Source organism: Nerophis ophidion, linkage group LG08 (assembly GCF_033978795.1).
Source record: "Nerophis ophidion isolate RoL-2023_Sa linkage group LG08, RoL_Noph_v1.0, whole genome shotgun sequence".
Classification (NCBI taxonomy): domain Eukaryota; kingdom Metazoa; phylum Chordata; class Actinopteri; order Syngnathiformes; family Syngnathidae; genus Nerophis; species Nerophis ophidion.
This window is the reverse complement of record NC_084618.1, coordinates 36,088,734-36,114,269: the sequence shown is the minus strand read 5'-3', so window position 1 is coordinate 36,114,269 and position 25,536 is coordinate 36,088,734. Positions and strand designations below refer to the sequence as shown.

General features: G+C 41.2%; 2 protein-coding genes across 8 annotated transcripts in view; both read left to right on the top strand.

Annotated features, from left to right (window-relative positions):
- The window catches only part of ccdc106b (coiled-coil domain containing 106b), a 41,027-nt gene extending 26,605 nt beyond the window's left edge, over positions 1-14,422 (top strand). For all 3 annotated transcript variants that reach the window (XM_061908428.1, XM_061908429.1, XM_061908427.1), the window contains exons 4-7: positions 13,199-13,345; positions 13,411-13,608; positions 13,670-13,830; positions 13,994-14,422. In XM_061908428.1, coding sequence (XP_061764412.1) covers positions 13,199-13,345; positions 13,411-13,608; positions 13,670-13,830; positions 13,994-14,149 — 662 coding nt within the window. In that variant the 3' untranslated portion in view covers positions 14,150-14,422. The remainder of the gene's footprint in view (positions 1-13,198; positions 13,346-13,410; positions 13,609-13,669; positions 13,831-13,993) is intronic.
- A 1,538-nt stretch (positions 14,423-15,960) lies between these two features.
- The window catches only part of LOC133557713 (CCR4-NOT transcription complex subunit 3-like), a 31,412-nt gene continuing 21,836 nt past the window's right edge, over positions 15,961-25,536 (top strand). For 2 of the 5 annotated variants that reach the window (XM_061908423.1, XM_061908421.1), the window contains exons 1-9: positions 15,961-16,136; positions 16,682-16,762; positions 16,935-17,039; positions 17,156-17,254; positions 21,837-21,904; positions 22,136-22,210; positions 22,339-22,428; positions 22,769-22,897; positions 23,008-23,103. In XM_061908423.1, the coding sequence (XP_061764407.1) occupies positions 16,997-17,039; positions 17,156-17,254; positions 21,837-21,904; positions 22,136-22,210; positions 22,339-22,428; positions 22,769-22,897; positions 23,008-23,103 (600 nt within the window). In that variant the 5' untranslated portion in view covers positions 15,961-16,136; positions 16,682-16,762; positions 16,935-16,996. Of the gene's footprint in view, positions 16,137-16,681; positions 16,763-16,934; positions 17,068-17,155; positions 17,255-21,836; positions 21,905-22,135; positions 22,211-22,338; positions 22,429-22,768; positions 22,898-23,007; positions 23,104-25,536 lie in introns of all 5 variants that reach the window. The other 3 variants (XM_061908422.1, XM_061908425.1, XM_061908426.1) reach the window with 3 other exon arrangements.

Below are 25,536 nucleotides of genomic sequence, written 5' to 3'. Positions count from 1 at the left end.
TATAATTAATGATATCCACTTGCCAAAAATACTTTTATCTGGAAACAATTAACAGCATTAATCAAGGGAGAACTATACTCATTAGGAGGGTTCCAATCGGGATTTTATGCTGCCAATTCTGATACCGATTATCCATAAGTGAGATTGGCTGCTACCAATCCAGATCAAATGTATTAACTGTAACTTTTTATATTTATTTATAGTGACTGCTATTGATAGTTGGACAATATAAAACAATATTTAGACTAGTTCTTTATTGTCTTTTATTACATACAATTGTTTAGGCAAAACAAAATAATAGTACACAATAACTAAACAAAAGGAGAAATTACTCTATATTACTTATTTAAAATAATTCGTTTTTTGCCCTGAAAGTCCTCTTGTATCCAGGAAATTATTCCCCGAGTTAGGACAGTAACTAAAACGACGACAAAATTATTGGGAAAACAACAGTATCATTATAATTACTTTGGTATTGATCATATACTGATAATGCAGTGCATCCAGAAAGTATTCACAGTGCTTCACTTTTTTCACGAATTGTTATGTTACAGCCTTATTGTTGGGTTGCAATCACGTGACCTAGAGGCACTTCCAGGTGTCAAACGATGGTATACAGCCTCATTAGGCTACTGATGATTTACTTTCCTCAGTGCAGATTTGGGCGTATTTTAAAAAAATTGAGAAGCGATGGAGTGGATTTACACACTTTTAAGCAAAATAATTTTTGAAAGATTTAAACCATATATCATCACCAAGAGGTTACTGCTACCTCACTTCACTTGACACTTACGGTATTTACAGAAGATTGCAGGCACATCATATGTTTACATTTGGAGCGGTCCACAAATGAAACATTAATCCATGAAAGACGAAGTTGGACTTATTTGTGCATCGGTTAAAACGTGTTTGATTGACAAAACGACTGCTCTGCTGCTGTGATCGTGACGCGAATGAGAAAAAGGAAACGTTTGTTTGCAGTTGATTTCCTGCTGCAAATATTAGTGTCATCTACAATTCATGTCTGCAGTTGTTTTTTTTGGTGTAAAGTTCCTATTTTGTTTCATTATATACCTATAGATGTTCCTGTTGTTCAAAAATGTTTGCTAGCAACATCAAGATTCAGTATATGCTTTAGAGCAGTGGTTCTCAAACTTTTTTCAGTGATGTACCCCCTGTGAACAATTTTTTAATTCAAGTACCCCCTAATCAGAGCAAAGCATTTATGGTTGAAAAAAAGAGATATAGAAGTAAAATACAGCACTATGTCATCAGTTTCAGATTTATTAAATTGTATAACAGTGCAAAATATAGCTAATTTTTAGTGGTCTTTCTTGAACTATTTGGAAAAAAAGATATAAAAATAACTAAAAAACTTGTTGAAAAATAAACAAGTGATTCAATTATAAATAAAGATTTCTACACATAGAAGTAATCATCAACTTAAGTGACCTCTTTGGGGATTGTAATAGAGATCCATCTGGATTCATGAACTTAATTCTAAACATTTCTTCACAAAAAAAGAAATCTTTAACATCAATATTTATGGAACATGTCCACAAAAAATCTAGCTGTCAACACTGAATATTGCATTGTTTCATTTCTTTTCACAGTTTATGAACTTATTCATATTTTGTTGAAGTATTATTCAATAAATATATTTATAAAGGATGTTGGTATTTTCAGAATATTTTTTAAAAATCTCACGTACCCCTTTGGATACCTTCAAGTACCCCCAGGGGTTCACGGACCCCCTTTTGAGAACCACTGCTTTAGAGCCTACCAGAGGTTTATTCATGTAGTTTATTAATACTATTAAGGATATTTTCTTGATGCTTACAAATAGTCCCAACAACGCTAAAATGAGGTCAGCTTTGTCGAAAAAGCACCTGGTTTCCTGCACAACAACAACTAAGCTTTTAATTTCTGTAATGAAAATGGACAACAAAAATATGGTGAATTGGACCAACAATTACAATATTTATTACTAGGAGTTAAGATGATATTAGTTTATTTGCACAAGCAGGACTTTGTAATTATATTTAGGCACAGCAACCACAAAAGAACACAAACTAATGTGATCTATTGTCCTTTCTTTACGTTTAGTTCTGCTATCAAACACTACTTATATAGTAGAGCATAAACTTGACTGCATCACAGAAAGTTTTTTCAAACAAATCAAATGTTCAACCAAACATTTTACAAAGTGATCGTGCATGGTCCAATTGTATTTTACAGGATGGTGAAAATTATATTTTTTGAGTCATTTCCTTCAACGTAGTTTTGTTTTTTCCCTGACTTTATTACCTTTAAGAAACCACTTCTTTAGAGACTTTATGAAAGCTCTTTCCTGTCTCTCTATTTGAAGGACTGGAACACCCAAGAACTTGTTGACCATCATGTAAATTAAGCTTTGGAGCAGAAACACAGATGTGACGTCATATACAATAAAGCAATTCTAAGATTAAATGAATTAATTTTTGTCCTCAAAGTTCTACAGACAATACCCCATAATGACAATGTGAAATGTACTTATTTTAAACATTTGCAAATGTATTAAAATAAAAGTTGTATTTTTATTCACATCCTTTTCTCAATACTTGCTTGATGGTTGGTAGCAATTACAGCCTTAAGTCTTTTTAAATATGATGCCACAAGCTTGGCAAACCTATTTTAGAGCAGTTTCGCCCTCTTTGCAGCACTTCTCAAGCTCTATCAGATTGGATGGGAAGGGTTGTCTTTCATCCAGGATGTCTCTGTACCTAGTAACCTAGTAAAAAAGGCCTGTCGTGTAAGAGGGAAATGTTTGGTGACGACAATTTTAAGGGCTCACACATACACCCCAGTAAACTCTATGACAAAATGATTCTGCATACATTGCACTATGATATTTATGTATATGAATGAATCTGAATTAAAACAAAACCACAAGTCATACAATATTCTAATTGTAATAATTTCAATAACCCTCCTGACCTCTTCTTTAACAATTGTTTGGTCTATCCACACCATGGTTTGTTCTTTACGTGATTCTTCCTCGTCTGAAATTAAGTCAGCATGACTCAGGAGCAAACTCCAGCAGGCTTAGGATGTCCCCCAAAATGCACAAATCCAGACACCAAAAATGAGTTCATAAGAATGCCAGTAGTAGGAGCAGTAGAGCAGTGGCCCAGGATACTAAAAACTTTTTTCTCAGAATGGTGAGAATGAAACGATTTAGGGTGGCTAAAATTGTCTGTACCAGTCTTATAAATCGGTACGACTTTTGGTTATTTTCATTTTATCTGGGAATTTGCCTGTTTGAAATGATAGGTTGCTGATATATGTGGAAGGTTCTGAACTCTCTTTAAAGGCCTACTGAAATGATATTTTCTTATTTAAACGGGGATAGCAGGGGCCCTGCGATGAGGTGGCGACTTGTCCAGGGTGTACCCCGCCTTCCGCCCGATTTTAGCTTAGATAGTCGCCAGCGCCCCCCGAGACTCCAAAAGGAAATAAGCGGTAGAAAATGGATGGATGGATAGCAGGTCCATTCTACGTGTCATACTTGATCATTTCGCGATATTGCCATATTTTTGCTGAAAGGATTTAGTAGAGAACATCCACGATAAAGTTTGCAACTTTCGGTGCTAAGAGAAAAGCCCTGCCTCTCCCGGAAGACGCAGACAATGACGTGACATGTTTGATGGCTCCTCACATATTCACATTGTTTTTAATGGGAGCCTCCAACAAAAAGAGCCATTCTGACCGAGAAAACGACAATTTCCCCATTAATTTGAGCGAGGATGAAAGATTTGTGTTTGAGGACATGTATACGAATGACTAAAAAAAAAAAAACGCGATTGCATTGGGACGGATTCCGATGTTTTTAGACACATTTACTAGGGTAATTCTGGGAAATCCCTTATCTTTCTATTGTGTTGCTAGTTTTTTTGTGAGTTTAATAGTACCTGAGAGTCGGAAGGGTGTCTCCACGGGTGTCTTGACGCGCAGTGTCTCAGGGGAGTCGACGGCAGCTATGGACGGCAGAAGCTCAGCTTTTCTCCGGTAACAACTGACTTTTTAACCACAATTTTCTCACCGAAACCTGCTGGTTGACATGTGGTCGGGATCCATGTTCTCTTGACAGCGCTCTGATCCATAGGAAAGTTTCACTTCCAGGAATTTTAAACAAGGAATCACCGTGTGTTTGTGTGGCTAAAGGCTAAAGCTTCCCAACTCCATCTTTCTACTGTGAATTCTCCAATATTAATTTAACAAATTGCAAAGGATTCAGCAACACAGATGTCCAAAAAACTGTATAAGTATGCCGTTAAAGCAGACGACATTTAGCTGTGTGTGTGCTAGAGATGCGCGGTTTGCGGTCAATGCGTCCCAGCTACAACGGGGTTCTATTAACACTGATACGATGGTATATACGGCGGATACTGCCCTCCAAAATAGTTTCTCTCGTTTTGAGGAAATAACATTAGAGGAATTGTTACAACGTGTAAATGGAATAAAACAGACAACATGCTTACTTGACCCTCTTCCTGGGAAACTGATCAAGGAGCTCTTTGTATTATTAGGTCCATCAGTGCTAAATATTATAAACTTATCACTCTCCTCGGGCACTGTTCCCCTAGCATTCAAAAAAGCGGTTATTCATCCTCTTCTTAAAAGACCTAACCTTGATCCTGACCTCATGGTAAACTACCGACCGGTGTCTCACCTTCCCTTTATTTCAAAAATCCTCAAAAAAATTGTTGCGGAGCAGTTAAATGAACACTTAGCGTCTAACAATCTGTGAAACCTTTCAATCGGGTTTCAGGGCAAATCACTCTACGGAGACAGCCCTCGCTAAAATTACTAATGATCTATTGCTAACGATGGATTCTGATGCGTCATCTATGTTGCTGCTCCTCGATCTTAGCGCTGCTTTCGATACCGTCGATCATAATATTTTATTAGAACGTATCAAAACACGAATTGGTATGTCAGACTTAGCCCTGTCTTGGTTTAACTCTTATCTTACTGATAGGATGCAGTGTGTCTCCCATAACAATGTGACCTCGGACTACGTTAAGGTAACGTGTGGAGTTCCCCAGGGTTCGGTCCTTGGCCCTGCACTCTTCAGCATCTACATGCTGCCGCTAGGTGACATCATACGCAAATACGGTGTTAGCTTTCACTGTTATGCTGATGACACCCAACTCTACATGCCCCTAAAGCTGACCAACACGCCGGATTGTAGTCAGCTGGAGGCGTGTCTTAATGAAATTAAACAATGGATGTCCGCTAACTTTTTGCAACTCAACGCCAAAAAAACGGAAATGCTGATTATCGGTCCTGCTAGACACCGAACTCTATTTAATAATACAACTCTAACATTTGACAACCAAACAATTAAACAAGGCGACACGGTAAAGAATCTGGGTATTATCTTCGACCCAACTCTCTCCTTTGAGGCACACATTAAAAGCGTTACTAAAACGGCCTTCTTTCATCTCCGTAATATCGCTAAAATCGCTCCATTCTGTCCACTAAAGACGCTGAGATCATTATCCATGCGTTTGTTACGTCTCGCCTCGACCACTGTAACGTATTATTTTCGGGTCTCCCCATGTCTAGCATTAAAAGATTACAGTTGGTACAAAATGCGGCTGCTAGACTTTTGACAAGAACAAGAAAGTTTGATCACATTACGCCTGTACTGGCTCACCTGCACTGGCTTCCTGTGCACTTAAGATGTGACTTTAAGGTTTTACTACTTACGTATAAAATACTACACGGTCTAGCTCCATCCTATCTTGCCGATTGTATTGTACCATATGTCCCGGCAAGAAATCTGCGTTCAAAGGACTCCGGCTTGTTAGTGATTCCCAAAGCCCAAAAAAAGTCTGCGGGCTATAGAGCGTTTTCCGTTCGGGCTCCAGTACTCTGGAATGCCCTCCCGGTAACAGTTCGAGATGCCACCTCAGTAGAAGCATTTAAGTCTCACCTTAAAACGCATTTGTATACTCTAGCCTTTAAATAGACTCCCTTTTTAGACCAGTTGATCTGCCGTTTCTTTTCTTTTTCTCCTATGTCCCACTCTCCCTTGTGGAGGGGGTCCGGCCCGATCCGGTGGCCATGTACTGCTTGCCTGTGTATCGGCTGGGGACATCTCTGCGCTGCTGATCCGCCTCCGCTTGGGATGGTTTCCTGCTGGCTCCGCTGTGAACGGGACTCTCGCTGCTGTGTTGGATCCGCTTTGGACTGGACTCTCGCGACTGTGTTGGATCCATTGTGGATTGAACTTTCACAGTATCATGTTAGACCCGCTCGACATCCATTCCTCTCCTCCTCTCTAAGGTTCTCATAGTCATTATTGTCACCGACGTCCCACTGGGTCATTATTGTCACCGATGTCCCACTGGGTGTGAGTTTTCCTTGCCCTTATGTGGGCCTACCGAGGATGTCGTGGTGGTTTGTGCAGCCCTTTGAGACACTAGTGATTTAGGGCTATATAAGTAAACATTGATTTATTGATTGATCCCCGGAGTCCGGGGATAAACCGCGGGTCGGGCGGGTGACATGACGAACAAATAGATTTTAATTAGATTCGAGCGGGTGGCGGTTGAATCATTCGCAAATATTTGATACACATGGCTCAGGGATCGGTATCCTTTACCATTCAAAGAGCCATTTAGGACTTGTGTCACCAAGCGAAGCAGACAATAGGAGACGCAATAATTCTCTAGACTGACTGCCGTCAGTCACCCAGTTAATAAGTATTAGGGCGTGCTACGAAGCTATTGGCTTTGTCGCCTTTTACAGCATGTACGATCTGCTTGTCAGTCCAGCAACATGTTGTGTGTGGCTTCCACATAAACATGCACACGACTGCAAGGCATACTGGGTGACACAGAGTACACTAATGGTTGTGATATAAACAATTTTAACAGTCTTAGTAATATGCGCCACGCTGTGAAGCCACACCAAACAAGAATGACAAACACATTTTGGGAGAACGTCCTCCCAGTAACACGACATAAACGCAACACAACAAAAAACCAGAATCCTTTGCATCCATGACACTTCCTGACTATTTTATACACCCCGCCCGTGCGTCGGTAAGGTGGGCGGTGTTGGGGGGGGTGTAAAATATATTCAGGAATTGTCACGGATGCAAAGGATTATGGGTATTTGTTGTGTTGCGTTTATGTTGTGTTACTGTGAGGATGTTCTCCCGAAATGTGTTTGTCATTCTTGTTTGGTGTGGCTTCACAATGTGGCACATATTAAAGTGTTAAAGTTGTTTATATCACAACCATCAGTGTACTCTGTATCACCCAGTATGCCTTTCAATCTTGTACGTGTGATTGGGGTAGCTGCATACAACATGTTGCTGGACAAACAATCGGTTTGTACATGTTGTTGAAGTTATCAAAGGTAATGGTTTCATAGCACGCCCTTATTCTTGTCACCAGGATGAACACCATTGTAAATTCACGAGAAAGTTTGCGGTTCCCATTGTCTTCTTTACTCTGTGAAACGGGTTTAAATAGCTCTTTGAGTGGTAAAGGTGGCCGACCTCTGATGTATTTCAACGGGCGGGTGGCGGGCTATTGCGGTTCTGATAAAATGTTGGTTCGGGTGGATGACAACTTTGGTGATGCGGATGATATAATTGCCTATCCACGCATCTCTAGTGTGTGCGCAGCGCTCATACTTCCTAAAAACCCGTGACGTCTTGCGTACATGTCATCATTACGCGACGTTTCGAAGACGAAACTCCCGGGAAATTTAAAATTGTAATTAAGTAAACTAAAAAGGCCGTATTGGCATGTGTTGCAATGTTAATATTTCATCATTGATATATAAACTATCAGACTGCGTGGTGGGTAGTAGTGGGTTTCAGTAGGCCTTTAATAACCTTTTTTTTTTTTTCGTTTCCATATCAATTCCGATACAATCAATTGGGGTTTTGATTTTACATTTTTTCAAAATATTATTTCCTCTCTTGTCACACCTTCGAGGAACATACAGTTGCAATTTCGGTTTATAGTATCATTCAACTCCTACACTGAGTCGGGATCTGGAATCTTTTTCTACAGATTTGGTCCAATGTTCACAAAGTACTTACTGAAGCGTTCAACTACTTTGTTAATATTGCCATTTTCTACATTTCCATCTGAGAAGTATTCATACATAGATATGAACTCAGGCTATAAATTGTGTCAATAAAGTCATCTATGGGCTTTGGTTTGTTAGGGTTCAAGAGGTCACTGTTGAAGTCAACGCATCATTTTTTGACTGAGTGAAAGTTGCCTTAATCCAGTTCTCAAACGTATCAATGTTTGACTTCGATAATCTATATATTTATATACAACTGATCAGTACATTTTTACTTTTTTCATAACATATTTCAATAAATATACATTCTAAGATATTATCAATAGCTAATCACATATTTCTTACTATCCATACATCCATCTTCTTCTGCTTATCCGAGGTCGGGTCGCGGGGGCAGCAGCCTAAGCAGGGATGGCCAGACTTTCCTCTCCCCAGCCACTTCGTCCAGCTCCTCCCGGGGGATACCGAGGCCTTCCCAGGCCAGCCGGGAGACATAGTCTTCCCAACGTGTCCTGGGTCTTCCACGTGGCCTCCTACCTGTTGGACGTGCTCATAACACCTCCCTTGAGAGGCGTTCGGGTGGCTTCCTGACCAGATGCCCGTACCACCTCATCCGGCTCCTGTAGATGTGGAGGACCAGCGGCTTTACTTTGAGCTACCCCCGGATGGCAGAGCTTCTCACCCTGTCTCTAAGGGAGAGCCGCGCCACCCGGTGGAGGAAACTCATTTCGGACGCTTGTACCCGTGATCTTGTCCTTTCGGTCATAACCCAAAGCTCATGACCATAAGTGAGGATGGGAACGTAGATCGACCGGTAAATTGAGAGCTTTGCCTTTCAGCTCAGTTCCTTCTTCACCACAACGGATCAATACAGCGTCCGCATTACTGAATACGCCGCACCGATCCGCCTGTCACGATCCACTCTTCCCTCACTCGTGAACAAGACTCCTAGGTACTTGAACTCCTCCACTTGAGGCTGGGTCTCCTCCCCAACCAGGAGATGGCACTCCACCCTTTTCCAGGCGAGAACCATGGACTCGTACTTGGACGTGCTGATTCTCATCCCAGTCGCTTCACACTCGGCTGTGAACCGACCCAGTGTGAGCTAAAGATCCTGGCCAGATGAAGCCATCGCCATCAAGACCACATCATCTGCAAAAAGCAGAGCCCTAATCCTGCAGCCACCAAACCGGATCCCCTCAACGCCTTGATTGCACCTAGAAATTCTGTCCATAAAAGTTATGAACAGAGTTGGTGACAAAAGACAGCCTTGGCGGAGTCCAACCCCCACTGGAAACGTGTCCGACTTACTGCCGGCAATGCGGACCAAGCTCTGACACTGATCATACAGGGAGCGGACCACCACAATCAGACAGTCCGATACCCCATACTCTCTGAGCATTCCCCACAGGACTTCCCAAAGGGACGCGGTCGAATGCCTTCTCCAAGTCCACAAAGCACATGTAGACTGGTTGAGCAAACTCCCATGCACCCTCAAGGGCACTGACGAGAGTATATAGCTGGTACACAGTTCCACGACCGGGACGAAAACCACACTGTTACTCCTGGATCAGAGGTTTGACTTTCTTACTACTTTATAGTTTAAATTTAGTTTTAAGTTCTTTATTACATACACACCTACTCCCCCTCCATTCTTGTTGGTTCTGTTAATATAATTTATTTCATATTCTTCCAGATCAAAATAAATTTCTTTTTTAGCATACATCCATGTTTCTGAGATAGCAATACATTTGAAAGGTTTGTTGAATTGTTCCAAAAAATGCTTCACGTTGTTGTAGTTTGCATACAAACTTCTGCTATTTAAATAGATAATTGCCAGATTGTTGTCCCTTTTAATGTTTACATTATATTGTTCAATTATTCCTATTGTAATCTATGCTGCTGAAGATTTTTAGTTCCATACGTTCCTGTTCAACAATTGTGTTGCTCTCTGAATGTCTGTAAATGGAGATGAATGTGCACCTGAGTGAAGATCATTTTGTTTGGTAATTCTTTGGAGCGTTGTAATTTTGTAGTCAATGTTTGTTTTACATTATACTCCATTATCGTTGTTGTAGTTGCTGGGAGTTCTGATATTCGCCCAGATCCTTGATGTCTTTAACTACTAGGACTCTTGCTTGAGGACCTCTATTTAGCTTTATGTAGGTTTGCAGTTAGAGCTCCAAGTTCCTTGGATTTTTCTCTGATTCCTGAAGTCGCGTGCTTTCTTGGCGATTTCAGCATTGCGTTTCGTGAGGTGCTCTTTCATGTACACATTTGTGCCCTTCAGCTTTTTTCCCTGTGTCATCAATGCTATTTTGGATTTCCTGTTTGCGAGCTTAACAATGGTGACTGGTGTGATGTGGTTCCCTCTTCCATTCAATGAAATGCACGCATCAATGGTGTTAATAGCCACATCAATTCCCTTTGATTGCAGAAAGTTGACCAATTGTTGCTCTGTAGAAGCAACTGCTCTTGCATAGGATCGAGAGTTGATGCGTAGCTCTGCAATAATGATGTCATTCTGTCCTGTAAACTGATTCATTTCCTCTCTGAAGTTTTCCAAAACAGTGATATTGCCCAGATTGGTGATATCTTATAGTGTGGCATTGGGCTGTTGTCTCAATGCAGCCATCTCCCTGAAGTTATTCAAATCAGTTGTATTTTGTTGCATGGCATGCAACTGTTGGTGCACTGCTATCTCCATTTTAATGTTCTTCACAACACTGTTGCCCCAATAGCTGTCGTCTTGCTGCTTAGCATTTGACTCTTGGCGCAATGTTCCATTCTCCTCTTTCAGCTTCTCCACCTTATTGATTGATTGATTGATACTTTTATTAGTAGATTGCACAGTACAGTACATATTCCGTACAATTGACCACTAAATGGTAACACCCGAATAAGTTTTTCAACTTGTTTAAGTCGGGGTCCACGTTAATCAATTTTGTTTTAATGCATTGTTTTCTTCAGAAAAAATCTTAATTTCTTCTCCGAACTTTGTAAATTCCATTATATCTTTACGATGTTCTTTCCTGTCTTTGATAATCTGTGGTTGGATATCTGCAACATCTTTTTGTACACAGACTATCATCAATCAATCAATGTTTATTTATATAGCCCTAAATCACAAGTGTCTCAAAGGGCTGCACAAACCAGAACGACATCCTCAGTACAGAGCCCACATAAGGGCAAGGAAAAACTCACACCCAGTGCGACGTCGGTGACAGTGACAATGATGACCATGAGAAACCTTGGAGAGGACCGCATATGTGGGCAGATTCTTAACCGAGTCGCCTTGTTTAATTGCTTGGTTGTAAAATGTTAAAGTTGTATTATTAAATAGAGGTCGGTGTCTAGCAGGACCGATAATCATTAAGACAAGTTGCCAGCTGATTACAATCCGGTGTGTTGGTCAGCTTTAGGGGCATTTACAGTTGGGTGTCATCAGCATAACAGTGAAAGCTAACACCATATTTGCGTATGATGTCACCGAGCGGCAGCATGTAGATGCTAAAGAGTGCAGGGCCAAGAACCGAACCCTGGGGAACTCCACACATTACCTTAACATAGTCCAAGGTCACATTGTTATGGGAGACGCACAGCATCTTGTCAGTAGGATAAGAGTGAAACCATGACAGGGCTAAGTCTGACATACCAATTCGTGTTTTGATACGCTCTAATAAAATATTATGATGGGCGGTATCGAAAGCAGCGCTAAGATCGAGGAGCAGCAACATAGATGACGCATCAGAATTCATTGTTAGCAATAGATCATTAGTCATTTTTGCGAGGGCTGTCTCCGTAGAATGATTTACCCTGAAACCGGATTGAAAGGTTTCACATAGATTGTTAGACGCTAGGTGTATATTTAGCTGCTCTGCAACAATTTTCAATTATCCGTTCCTGTAGAGTGTCAACATTGCTTTGTGTCTTATTTTTTATTGTTTTGTAGAGTTCCTTCCTACTAACTCTTAAGTCCGATTCCACCCCTGATAAAAGTGTACTGCCCCGTTGACGGCCTCTTGTCGTGCTCATGGTTGCCCAATGTACACATATTAAGTATATATTGTATATATTCGCATATATGTTGTATTTTATATTGCTATATTTAGTACATTTATACCTGCATTGTAACTTATCTACTGTGTTGAACAATTTCCCTTATGGGAATTATATTTATCTCGCGCTTTTCTCAAGTGACTCAAAGCGCTTTACATAGTGACACCCAATATCTAAGTTACATTTAAACCAGTGTGTGTGGCACTGGGAGCAGGTGGGTAAAGTGTCTTGCCCAAGGACACAACGGCAGTAACTAGGATGGCACACGCGGGAATCGAACCTGCAACTCTCAAGTTGCTGGCACGGCCACTCTACCAACCGAGCTATGCAGTCCCACAATGGATTATTAAAGTTTTGATTTTTTTTCTCTTTTACTTATTTTGCACCAGCCAGAGCTGTCAGCCTTTCTTGTAAATCACTTGTGTGTCAGAAGTATTTAAAATATGTCCAACTCCTTTGGTTTTCTTGCTTAGCTTTGGGTTGCTAGGCAACGGCTTTGACCTAGCATTAGCTAGTTAGCCCCCGGCTTGGCTGCACTTTCGGTTCTTCTCTGCCTCCCGCTTGGCAGAGTTGAAATCGAATATGTTAGCAAGCTGTTCTGTTGCTGTGATTACAATCAGTAGTCGAGAAATTACAGTTTTTTGGTCAAAACCGTAGTGTCGGGAGCAGAGCTCTTCTAGTTTACGTCCTCCCTTGGAAACGAGAACGCATCGTCAAGAAAAACGGGAACATTGAAGGTGGCAATGAATGGGGTAGAGGGACCTACACTGATATTCTTTCAGGGGGCCCAGAATTCCTAGCAACGTCCCTGATTTGTCATAATGGAGGTGATTGATATCAGCTTCTGGTAATGGCTACACACTTTGTATGGAGACAGATGTTAGCTGCTTGTCAGCCAGAATATTAAAATTAAAATGTGTCAGCCAGAGGGGATTGGTGTTTATCATCGTTAATGGCGATCACTTACTTATTAATTGGTCACTGATCGATTGGCACATCTCCAGTGACATGTCCTTAGCGGTCATGGGTCGTTCGTTTCCAGACTTGTGCGGTGATGCTCAGCGTGGTGTAAAGGTCCAGCCTGCCAGCCCTCCCAGCCCACACTCTTCCATGACTACCAGGTCCGGAATGACCCTAAAGCGCCTGCAGGGACACGGATGTCGCACCCGCCACGGAGCCGCTGTCCCTGGTGAGGAAAGTCCTAAAAACAAAAACAAGTTTGAAGTTTAACTTGTGATATTCTCATCCCTCCAGCCACAGTCAAACAGGAGTTTCACCTGGAGGAAGACAACTACTATACTGACCAAGAGTACCTGGAAGAGGAGGAGGAGGAAGAGGCAGACTCCTCGGTGGAGGCGGGGTCGAAGAAAAAAGGCAAAGGACGCACGGGGGAGCCCAGGATGAAGATGAGGAGGATCTTCCGCATCACCCACGGCCGGGAGAGACAGCGAGGTGAGTCATGTGATCACAACTTCACCACTTAAACCGACCGAACCTCTGCCACCTCTCCTAGTCAAAGACCCAGACGGTGTTTTGATCCGCTACAAGAAGATCCTGACCACATACCAGCGCGTCAGGAGCATGTCCAGAGCCTTTCAAATTCACGGAGTTGACCGAAACACCATGGCCTCCACTTCCCCAATCGCTGAGGTCCTGCTGGTGGCGCCAGAGAAGGTCCGAATTGCTTAATTTGTCTCTAGGAACACTCCCATTTGTGTTCTTTTATTTTAACTTATAGTTTAGCTCAGCTGAGTTTGGCTTATTATCTCATGTGCCTGTGAGCACCCTCTCAAATACGTAAGCTTTTGTATTCTCCATGTTTGGTTCTGTTGCACAGATGGAAGATGTGGGCGAGTTTGAGGCATCAAAGGAGAAGCTGCTGGATTACGCCAGACGCTGCTACAAAATCATGGACGAGCAGACGCATGCTAAAGTCCAGACTATGAAGAAGACTCACAAGCTGCTGCCCATCTCCTATCGCTTCAGAAACTGAGCTTTTTTGATTAATGTCTATAAAGTTTATATTTTGTTCTCCAATTTATATTTGTTTTGACATAATATGGCATTTTGTTGTTTGTAACTTCAGCAGTTGTTGAACTTAATTTATTCATTTGCGTCTGGTGACCTAATTTTTTTGTACTTTGATAAATAATTTATTTTCTGAATTTGTTGAGGTTTGCACAATATTTTTGGGGGGAATAAATGCATCAAATATGATGTGTTAAAGTTGGTCTTTGATTTGGAATATTAAAAATGCATGCATAAAGATGAATGTTTTTGCGTTGTTTATCCTGAACACTGATACAGCACTAATAGACTCCAGCGCCCTTTAGTGGATTAGTATAGTATTACACTTACACTTGGACTTCCTTATATTGTCATTCAAATTTGAACTCTACAGCAGTGGTCCCCAAACTTTTTGTAGCTGGGGGGAGGGTTTAATGAAAAAGGGAGGTTTTTTGGGTTATTGCACTAATTGTAAGTGTATCTTGTGTTTTTTATGTTGATTTAATTAAAAATTAATTAAAAAATATTTTGCGGCCCGGTGTCAAGCGAAATAAGTGCCCAAGCGTGTCGGGGAATATATTTAGCACCTTAAGTGCGAAATATATGCCCACCCTATTGTATACAGTGTGTATGGGACGGCTTGCCAAATAATTGCCTCAGTGAGAGTGCATACGAGGTATACTCAGTTAAACTTGGATTTTCTGATACTGTTAGCTAAAAGAAAAACCGTAACCCTAACTAACCAAATCTTCATAGTCTCGCTATATCACTACTTGAATGGTCTCTCTCGCTACACACGTAAAACTGTCCGGCGCACTGAACTGCGCAGGTGCGCGCATGCGCACACCCCCCCTGAGCACTTATTTCGCTGGGCACAAATTTGGTGTGACACAGCCCGGTGGTTGGGGACCACTGCTCTACAGTACAGATCAGAACGAAATTTCGTTGCATTAGCTCGTTGTAGTGCAGGATAAAAGGGTAATAGGGTGCAGATATAAATGAATAGATTACAGTTTTGCATTTGCATCCACGTTTAAGGATGTATGTTATATTGTCTTTATATTCCAGCAAGCGAACGCTTGGAAAAGTTATTCCGAAATAACCACATAATGTCTTTAATTAATGCAAAGAGGGCCGTCAATCAATACAGCTACTTTATTTACTATTATAAAGCCCCTGCGATGAGGTGGCGTCTTGTCCAGGGTGTACGCCGCCTTCTGCCCGATTGTAGCTGAGATAGGCACCAGCAACCCCAAAGGGAATAAGCGGTAGGAAATGGATGGATGGAATATAAAGCCCGAATAAATTCCTTATGGGTGCACTGCATGCATTTTTAAAAACACTTTAAAGTATCACTAAGTGCGGAACTTGATTCCTTCCTCATGTTTTTGTTTTATGATATATTACATGTATGACACATGCTCTTTTCTTTGACAAGTAGTTACTTACGATTATCCGCGATTAGTTCGGTCGGATTGTACAATTAAAATAATATGCATGGTTTTTGGCGTATGTCGTTATTTAAATGAATCAACTACATTCAAATTATGAATTATACCTTGGATACAAGTAAAGTCAACTAATAAAATCGATGCTGTAGTTCCTCTCCCGGAAAGCACTGTGACGTTAGGGTTAGTAAACATTCCTTTCAACCTTTGACCTATCAGAATTGTCCAATCCGAACTGGAGTTGAGCTGGAAGTTGTAAAACCAGGCCTCCGTTAATGACAGCCTGTTCCAGCCAATAGGGACGCAGATGAGGCCTCCCGCCACCAATGAGAGCCTAAGTAGGCGGGACTTCTGTCCAGCAGGGCATCGAAGGAGGAGGTGTTCCTGGTAGCCATCTTGGATGTGCGGGCTGATTGTTTGCGGGAAGAATTGACAGTTTTGAGAGAAATAGTCTTTTCACTGCACCGTCGAAGATTAACCAGAGTGGGAAGACCGAGGGGGAAATAGTACCCAGGACACGTACAGGTAAACAGCTTCCAGACCCAGTAATGTAGTGCATCTCTGCTTGGCAAGAATTCTGTCCAACATCCAATAGCGACGCCACTGGAAACTGCAGCTTCCTCACTGACATTCGTCTCCTCTCTGCTTTCCTCATTGAACAAATGCTAGTTGCTAAGGAACGCTCGAGCGGGAACTTTTGGTTTAATTCACGTCGATTAGCTGCTACTGTTTGTAAATAATCGCCCTATCCCTTGCTGTAGCATAGTTGGCTAGCTCGCTTTGCTGCAACTAAGTTAGCACAACTGCTTCGCCGCCTTTCTGTCATTTCGAGCGCACAAAGTGACAGCTCGGCCCAATGACAGCCCTTTACATGCATTATTGAAACCGAACCATCGTGCTTTGTTTGCTGCTGCACCTCTTTAATGTAACAAAACACACATTACATACCATATTCAGCTTTTGATGCAGCACAGCTGCGAAGTAAAGGTGAAAGAGTGAACATGTTGCCTTACCAAAAGAAAAAATCAACAAGCCATTCTGACTGTGCTCTTAATTTGTTTCAACTGCAGTGAAAGAAGGTATGAAGACATCATCTTAGTCATCATCTTAGTCATCAGTGGCTGGCATGGCTGATAAAAGGAAACTACAAGGTAAGCCATGCACCGCTACATTATTGTTGTTGCATCAAGGTTTCAACAAGGCCAACAACACTACAAAATCTGGCCTAAGCTAACCTGACCTTTTTTTTTGTCTGCGTAACTGCAAACTACTTTGACATGTTTTTTAGTGTGTGGATAAAAATAATCTTTTTGACTTGTGCAGTCTGATGTGGGCCAAAAGTTTTCTTCAAGAACAAACAGCATTTCATCCCAGATTTTCTCTGGATGTGTAACGTCTCCGCTGTGGAAGGTGTCCATGCTCCATGCGGTCTGTCAATACCCACCGGCGGCGTCTTGTAATGCGCACGGACTTCACTTGACATGCTGAAAAGACTACAGCTTTGCCTTGCAAAACGACTACCTTTTTTATATTTCTATTCGTAGCAATGCAACAGCAAGCAGCAAGAATGCCTCTGGCGAGCTATGCACATGCACGTTCAACTCCCGCTAACCACTCACCTGCTTCTCCCACCCCAGTGTCAGGTTTGAATTCACAAAGACCCTCAAAATAGCTGTCACAGGCTTTTCCTGTACCACAATTTGTTGATTTTTGTCCTCCGAAGCAAGCATTTCCTCATCAATTGTGTGAATAGGGTAGAATAACATCTGAAAAACTGACCAATTGGCTTCAGGTCTGTCCCTGCCCATCAGGACGTTTTGAGGTGTTCAATATGCGGAGTTAAAGGCCTACTGAAATTAGATTTTGTTATTTAAACGGGGATAGCAGTTCCATTCTATCTGTCATACTTGATCATTATCCAATATTGCTATATTTTTGCTGAAAGGATTTAGTAGAGAACGTCCACGATAAATTTCGCAACTTTCGGTGCTAAGAGAAAAATGCCCTGCCTCTACCGGAAGTCGCAGACGATGACGTCACCCGTGTGATGGCTCCTCTCATATTTACATTGTTTTTAATGGGAGCCTCCAACAAAAAGTGCTATTCGGACCAAGAAAACGACAATTTCCCCATTAATTTGAGCGAGGATGAAAGATTTGTGTTTGAGGATATTGATAGCAACGGACTAGAAAAAAAAACGCGATTGGGACGGATTCTGATGTTTTTAGACACATTTAATAGGATAATTCTGGGAAATTCCTTATCTTTCTATTGTGTTGCTAGTGTTTTAGTGAGGTAAATAGTACCTGATAGTCGGAAGGGTGTCTCCACGGGTGTGTTGACGCGCAGTGTCTCAGGGGAGTCGACGGCAGCTATGGACGGCACAAGCTTAGCTTTTCTCCGGTAAGACGCAACTTTTTAACCACAATTTTCTCACCGAAACCTGCTGGTTGACATTCCGTCTTGATTCATGTTCGCTGATCCATAGGAAAGTTTCACCTCCATGAATTTTAAACAAGGAATCACCGTGTGTTTGTGTGGCTAAAGGCTAAAGCTTCCCAACTCCATCTTTCTACTGTGACTTCTCCAATATTAATTGAACAAATTGCAAAAGATTCAGCAACACAGATCTCCAACATACTGTATAATTATGCCGTTAAAGCAGATGACTTTTAGCTGTGTTTGTGTGTGTAGCGCTCACATTTCCTAAAAACCCGTGACGTCATTACAGGACGTTTCGAAGACGAAACTCCCGGGAAATTTAAAATTGTAATTTAGTAAACTAAAAAGGCCGTATTGGCATGTGTTGCAATGTTAATATTTTATCATTGATATATAAACTATCAGACTGCGTGGTCGGTAGTAGTGGGTTTCAGTAGGCCTTTAGGGCTGCTACTATTAACCGATTAATGCGATTAGAAAAAGCTTCCAATTATATTTTGTTGTTTCGATTATTTGCTTAATGAGTGTATCTAATAAAAATAGATCAAATTTAGACCGCACAGAGTGGTCGGAACTTTAAAAAAGCGGAAGTAGTTTCTGCACGGCCACTGCAAAAGCGCGCACATGAGAGCGCTGGTGTGTGGCGGCGAATGGCAGATATCTTTTAATGTTTATTATCGCACACATTTGAAAGTGCAATTTTGCTGGTAAAGTGTCTTTATTAAAACAAATTAATGAAGGTTTTGACAATTTGTGTATTTCAACAATTTTCTCTAAAATTATTGTATTATTTAGTGTTTTGTCCGATTACTTTGATTTATTTCTTAATGACTAAAATAATCAATAACCGCAGCCCTACATGGAGTATTTTATTCAAACAATACATTGGATGTTTTATTTTGTTTCTGTGCATGACTTCCTGTCCCGCACGGGCAGATATTTGCTGCATTGACTTGCTGTGCCTCGGCGTCTGCCAAAAATAGAAACTCTGTGTATGTGGCAGAGGGCCGGTGCACTTTGAGTAGAATTGAAACGTATCGGCTGTGCCACAATGAGCAGACATTACGCATGCAGTGGGAATCCAGTAAAATTCTAAGTGTTTTCCCACAGGACTGTAATCTATTGATGGCATGAGGGCATTGCGGGACTCATTGCTTGTTAAGAAGAGCGATGCATGCTTCAGAAGTGTCGAAAAAGACCAGAAACAGTTGCTACATTTGTGTAGATTGTCTTCTTCAAAAAGTGTACAGCAGTAGTTCATCACCCTTTTAATGAAAAGTGGCAACCAAAATAGGTCCTCAATACGCGTGCAATAAAATATGAGAATGTATTTCTTGAATAATTGGATGACTACAGCGACCCCGAGAGGGACAAGTGCTGGAAAATGGATGGATAGTTTTTCAGCTAATAAAAAATTTAGAATACTGTAAAATTGGAAAAATTATCAAAAACTTTAATAATCTCAACTACCAGTTTACGCTTTAATCAAAAAATCAACTGCAAAATTGAGTCTCATTGTTTTTATTTAACTCGCAGCAACTGGGAATCAAATTTAATTGGTTGCTTAAGAGAGCTGTTCAGAAGACTCAACTCTTTCACGAGTGCCACATCTCTACTAAGGATGTACGATAACAGAAATTTGAACCGATGATTTACAGACCGATATTTAGGCAAGATTTTGTGAGAATTAATAACAAGTCACACTTTTGCCCAAAATGAATGCATTATAACCAAAATATACAAAGATAAGGGTAATATCAACTGATATTTGTTTACTTAAGTAACTGTAATTTGAGTACAAATATACTTCCTTTTTTAATTCTGACCAATACAGACAATTAAAATAGTTGCATAGAGCAAAACCATTTAGAATTTATTGATATTTCAACTTGTCAATTGTTTCATTGTAAATATGAATCCATAAAATAAATTTAAAAAACAGTCTGTCTAACACAACATAACTAAATGAGGCCAATAGAATGAAGCCAATAAGATTCTGCATTGCGGTCAGCAACAACACCGAAACAAGTAGTCACATTTCTTGTGGATTGACAAAAATAAAATGAATTTAATTGTATTTTTACCTGCCGGAAATAAAATAGTGCAACCAGTGCCTGCCCCTGAGAAAGGCAACATTCAATTGTTGAACATAAAGAAATCAAGGTTCAAATAGTAAAGTTAATTTTTCCAATAAGAAAACATGAAAGGTACACTAACTAAAGCATGTGCCTTGAGATCAACCATGAAGTTAAACATCAACAATTACTCATTTTATCATCAAGTTCTTTCACTCTAAGGCAGTGGTTCTTAACCTTGTTGGAGGTACAGAACCCCACCAATTTCATATGCGACTTCACCGATCCCTTTTTTAGTAAAAAATTAAATGTTTGTGTTGAATTAAAAAGAAAAAAAAAAAAAGTTATGTTTTTTTTTTTACTGGTGCACAAAATTAACCGTGCATGAACATCACCTTGTTCAAAGAACAACACAAACACACTGCATGAACTCACAACAAATTATACACCTGCAAATCAGATGAAAAATTAGAGGGAAAATTGTTTGGGGGTGTCCATAATACGCCGATAGGGAGAAGTTTTTATTTACATGATGAGTTTGGTGTGTCTTGACGTCAGCGGCGGAGGCTCCGCCGAACCCCTGAGGCCGACTCACGTAACCCCTAGGGTTCGATCGAACCCAGGTTAAAAACCACTGCTCTAAGGTTTCTTTTTTCAAACTGTTGCTTCTTGTCAAACGCTTTCTCATCATCCATCCATCCATTTTCTAACGCTTGTCCCTTTCGCAGTCCTTCGGATTTACGCTTGCTGCGGTCGCCGCTATTAACCCTAGGTCTTGGCCTAGCAGTGCAGGCAACTTCATAATTTATTAGTGAATTAATTTAAATGTGACTTATCAGATTTTATGGTGTTGAAGCTCGCCTTTAACCCTCCTCGTTTAATTTCTGCAGAACATTTTTTGCAAATAAGCCAAAGAAAGCCCACACTGGTTACCGCTGCGACATATTGCTTTTTTCTGTCTACGTAACTGGCCGCGCAGAAGGGTTCATGAAATGAGAAATATGCGACCATAACCTAGGGGCAGGGTTGAGGAGATAGGCGTCAACAAAAGCTACAACAGTTAGACCTATGACAAACACAGAGATGATAAGCCTTTATTACCGGCTGATTTATTGGTTGATTTTTCATTATTGATGTGACGTCATAATTACGACTATCAGTCGATATTGCGCATCCCTAATCTCTACCAGCCAAAGACCCAATACCTAGTGAAAATGGTACTATTACTAGGAGAGAATCACTGATCTATCGGGTTCTGTAACCCACCAAATGTAGCAACAGCACTAATTCATCCCTTCTGCTCCATCTTCATATTCTCTGGCAGAGCAGGTGTGTTAAGAAGCAGGATTGAGATGTCATTTTGTTGACAGAGTTATAATGACAAGCTACATTAGAGTTATAATGACAAGCTACATTAACAGACAGCCCCATTATAATGTGTTAATGAGCGAGGGCCAAATATTTTTATGGCAGCAAAAATGTATTTGTGGTGCCCCATTACTTATAAGTAAATATACAGGAACACTTTGATCCACAAATAACCTTTATAGCAGCGTCATTGCCTTGAAGTCAACTTGCTCCAAACTTTTGTTCGCTCTGCTCGCTTCTGATGAGCCGGCAGGTGAAGATGAAGCAGCAGCTTGGATGCAGAAGAGTGTGTCTCTCACGTGCGTCCGCTTCATCTCCGTCTGCTCTTGTCCTTGTCCAGGTGAAATAGATCGATGTCTGAAGAAAGTAGCGGAAGGAGTGGAGCAATTTGAAGACATTTGGCAGAAGGTAAGAACATTCGTCATAATCAATATCACCAGCACGTTCGAGTTCAGTACTAGGTTTAAAAACACATTTACTAACATTTTTGAAGTAATACTTATTTATTTGACCACCAAGCACAATGACGAGTATGTATGTATTTGTGTGTATATATGCTCTCAAAGGTGAACTTAGAAAACGGGTCTACTGAGCATGTTGCGTCATATAAGAGTTTGACCCGTTTGGTCGTGTGTACAGCTTCACAATGCAGCCAACGCCAACCAGAAGGAAAAGTATGAAGCCGACCTCAAGAAGGAGATTAAAAAGCTGCAGGTGAGTTCCAGAAGCCTAAAAAACACAATAAACATGGCATGTGTGTTAGCCAATCAGCATGCTGGGACCTGAAGCATTAAATTTGAAGTTAACCTTCCATGATGGCTCTGTCTTTTCCTCCGTCTCAGCGTCTTAGAGACCAGATCAAGACGTGGGTGGCGTCCAACGAGATCAAAGACAAACGGCAGCTGGTGGAAAACCGCAAACTCATAGAAACTGTGAGTCGGAATAGTCGTCATGGGTCCGGCTTGTAAAGCAAGATAATGTTTAGTCGTTTGATAAAATTTGATGTGGACGCGTCTTAAGCTGTAGGAAACATCAACTATCTACAGGTAGTACTTGTTAAGTCAAACACAGAGAATTTTTTTTTTTTCTGAAATACTAATTAATGTCAAAGATACGACATATACTGTGCATCAAATCAATAATTAATGAGTAGAAGTGAAGCACAAAACTCTAGCGCAGGTTTTAAGACATTTAAAGATTAAACTCAAGAAGCTCAAACCATAAACAATCTCTTAAACTCATTACTCATTCTTGTTGGTGTGGTGCCCACAGCAAATGGAGCGTTTCAAGATTGTGGAAAGAGAGACGAAGACCAAAGCGTACTCCAAAGAGGGTCTAGGTCTGGCACAGAAGGTGGACCCGGCCCAGCGGGAGAAGGAGGAAGTCGGCATGTGGTTAACGGTCAGTCTTTGGTTCAGCTGCCTATCTTACTGGAGGTCTGCGTCCGTAATGGAAGTTCAGACACTCACCTGGACTGTTTTTGATTTCATCTTCATCCTGTTCTCCCACAGAACACGATAGACACGCTGAACATGCAGGTGGACCAATTTGAGAGCGAGGTGGAGTCTCTTTCTGTCCAGACGAAAAAAAAGAAAGGAGACAAGGAGGTGAGTCTCTTCTCTCAGCCATGTGTTTTGTAGGCTTACAACTCACAAACCCTTTATCGCTACTCTATAGTAACATTTGGGGTGCACACATGCACGTGTATATGGCTAACAAACAAGGGAGACGAACACACACATGTACGCATGCGGCGTAGTTTACTGTAATGCAATTGCTCCTCCCCAGTTATCGTTTTATAAAGGTTCATTAAAGAAAGAAATTGCATTATTTGCACGTTTTTCTGAAGAATATTCAGTTAGCAAACTTTTCTCCATTTAAATCAGGGGTCTTAAACATGCGCCCCACAGGTCCATAGTTTGTGGCCCTCTACTTTACTTTAGTGTAATTGCAGCCTGTGTACCCTGCACGGCTAAAAGTTACATACGGTATATTATCACTGTTTTGTATCCCACTACAATAACGGTGCAGGCACAGCAAACACACATTTGGCAACACATGAGCAGCAACCTATAAGCGAGCTGAAGTGTCTCCGACCATCTCACAGTATCCATCCATCTTTTTTCTACCGCGCGTCCCTGTCAGAGTTGCGGGGTGGCTAGAGCCCATCCCAGCTGAATTCAGGCAGAAGGCGGAGTACACCCTGGACAAGTCGCCACCTCATTGCAGGGCCAACACAGATAGACAACACTCACATTCACACATTCGGGGCAATTTGATGTTTCCAGTCAACCTATCCCCAGGTGCATGTCTTTTGAGGTGGGAGGAAGCCGGGGTACCCGGAGGGAACCCACGCAGTCACGGGGAGAACATGCAAACTCAGCACAGTGTCAAAATATTAAATGTTTACAGTTAATTTTACAGTTATGACACAAAGGGGCTGTTTGCAACTTGCTCACAGTTATATTTTTCAAATCAATATTACAACACCATCGGCTATCCCATGTTACCATTAGTGGTTTACCAGAACTTGTGTGTTAAAACTGTCTATATTTTTAACAATTGCTAAGCTTGGGGAATAACACCAATTTTTACCACCCCGAACAAATTGCGTATGGCGGTCGCTCACCCTATCTCTTCAACACTTACGTAAAAGCAGCACATGCACACATACAAATGTAGTCCAAGTGAAGCAAAATAATTTGCAGTCATGTTGGTGTAATGACAGAATGTAAAAACCCTGTTTCCATGAGTTGGGAAATTGTGTTAGACGTAAATGTAAACGGAATACAATGATTTGCAAATCCTTTTCAACCCATATTCAATTGAATGCACTACAAAGACAAGATATTTGATGTTCAAACTCATAACCTTTTTTTTTTTTGCAAATAATTACTAACTTAGAATTTCATGGCTGCAACACGTACCAACATAGTTGTTAAAGGGCATGTTCACCACTGTGTTACATCACCTTTTCTTTTAACAACACTCAATTACGTTTGGGATTTGACGAAACTAATTGTTGAAGCTTTGAAAGTGGAATTCTTTCCCGTTCTTGTTTTATGTAGAGCGTCAGTCGTTCAACAGTCCGGGGTCTCCGCTGTCGTATTTTACGCTTCATAATGCGCCACACATTTTCGATGGGAGACAGGTCTGGACTGCAGGCGGGCCAGGAAAGTACCCGCACTCTGTTTTAACCCTTGGTGAATGTGGCTTGGCATTGTCTTGCTGAAATAAGCGGGGGCGTCCATGAAAAGGTCGGCGCTTAGATGGAAGCATTTGTGTTCCAAAACATGTATGTACCTTTCAGCATAAATGGTGCCTTCACAGATGTTGTGTAAGTTACCCATGCCTTGGGCACTAATGCACCCCCATACCATCACAGATGCTGTCTTTTGAACTTTGCCTCGATAACAGTCTGGATGGTTCACTTCCTCTTTGGTCCGGATGACACGATGTGGAATATTTCCAAAAACAATTTGAAATGGGGACTCGTCAGACCACAGAACACTTTTCCACTTTGCATCAGTCCATTTAGATGATCTCGGGCCCAGAGAAGCCGGCGGCGTTTCTGGATGTTGTTGATAAATGGCTTTCGCTTTGCATAGTACAGCTTTAACTTGCACTAACAGATGTAGCGACAAACTGTATTTAGTGACAGTGGTTTTCTAAAGTGTTCCTGAGCCCATGTGGTGATATCCTTTAGATATTGATGTCTGTTTTTGATACAGTGGCGTCTGAGGGTTCGAAGGTCACGGTCATTCAATGTTGGTTTCCTGCCATGCCGCTTACGTGGAGTGATTTCTCCAGATTCTTTGAACCTTTTGATGATATTATGGACCGTAGATTTTGAAATCCCTACATTTCTTGCAATTGCACTTTGAGAAACGTTCTTAAACTGTTTGACTAGTTGCTCACGCAGTCGTGGACAAAGGGGTGTACCTCGCCCCATCCTTTCTTGTGAAAGACTGAGCATTTTTTGGGAAGCTGTCTTTATACCCAATCATGGCACCCACCTGTTGTAGATGGTAAAATCCCTA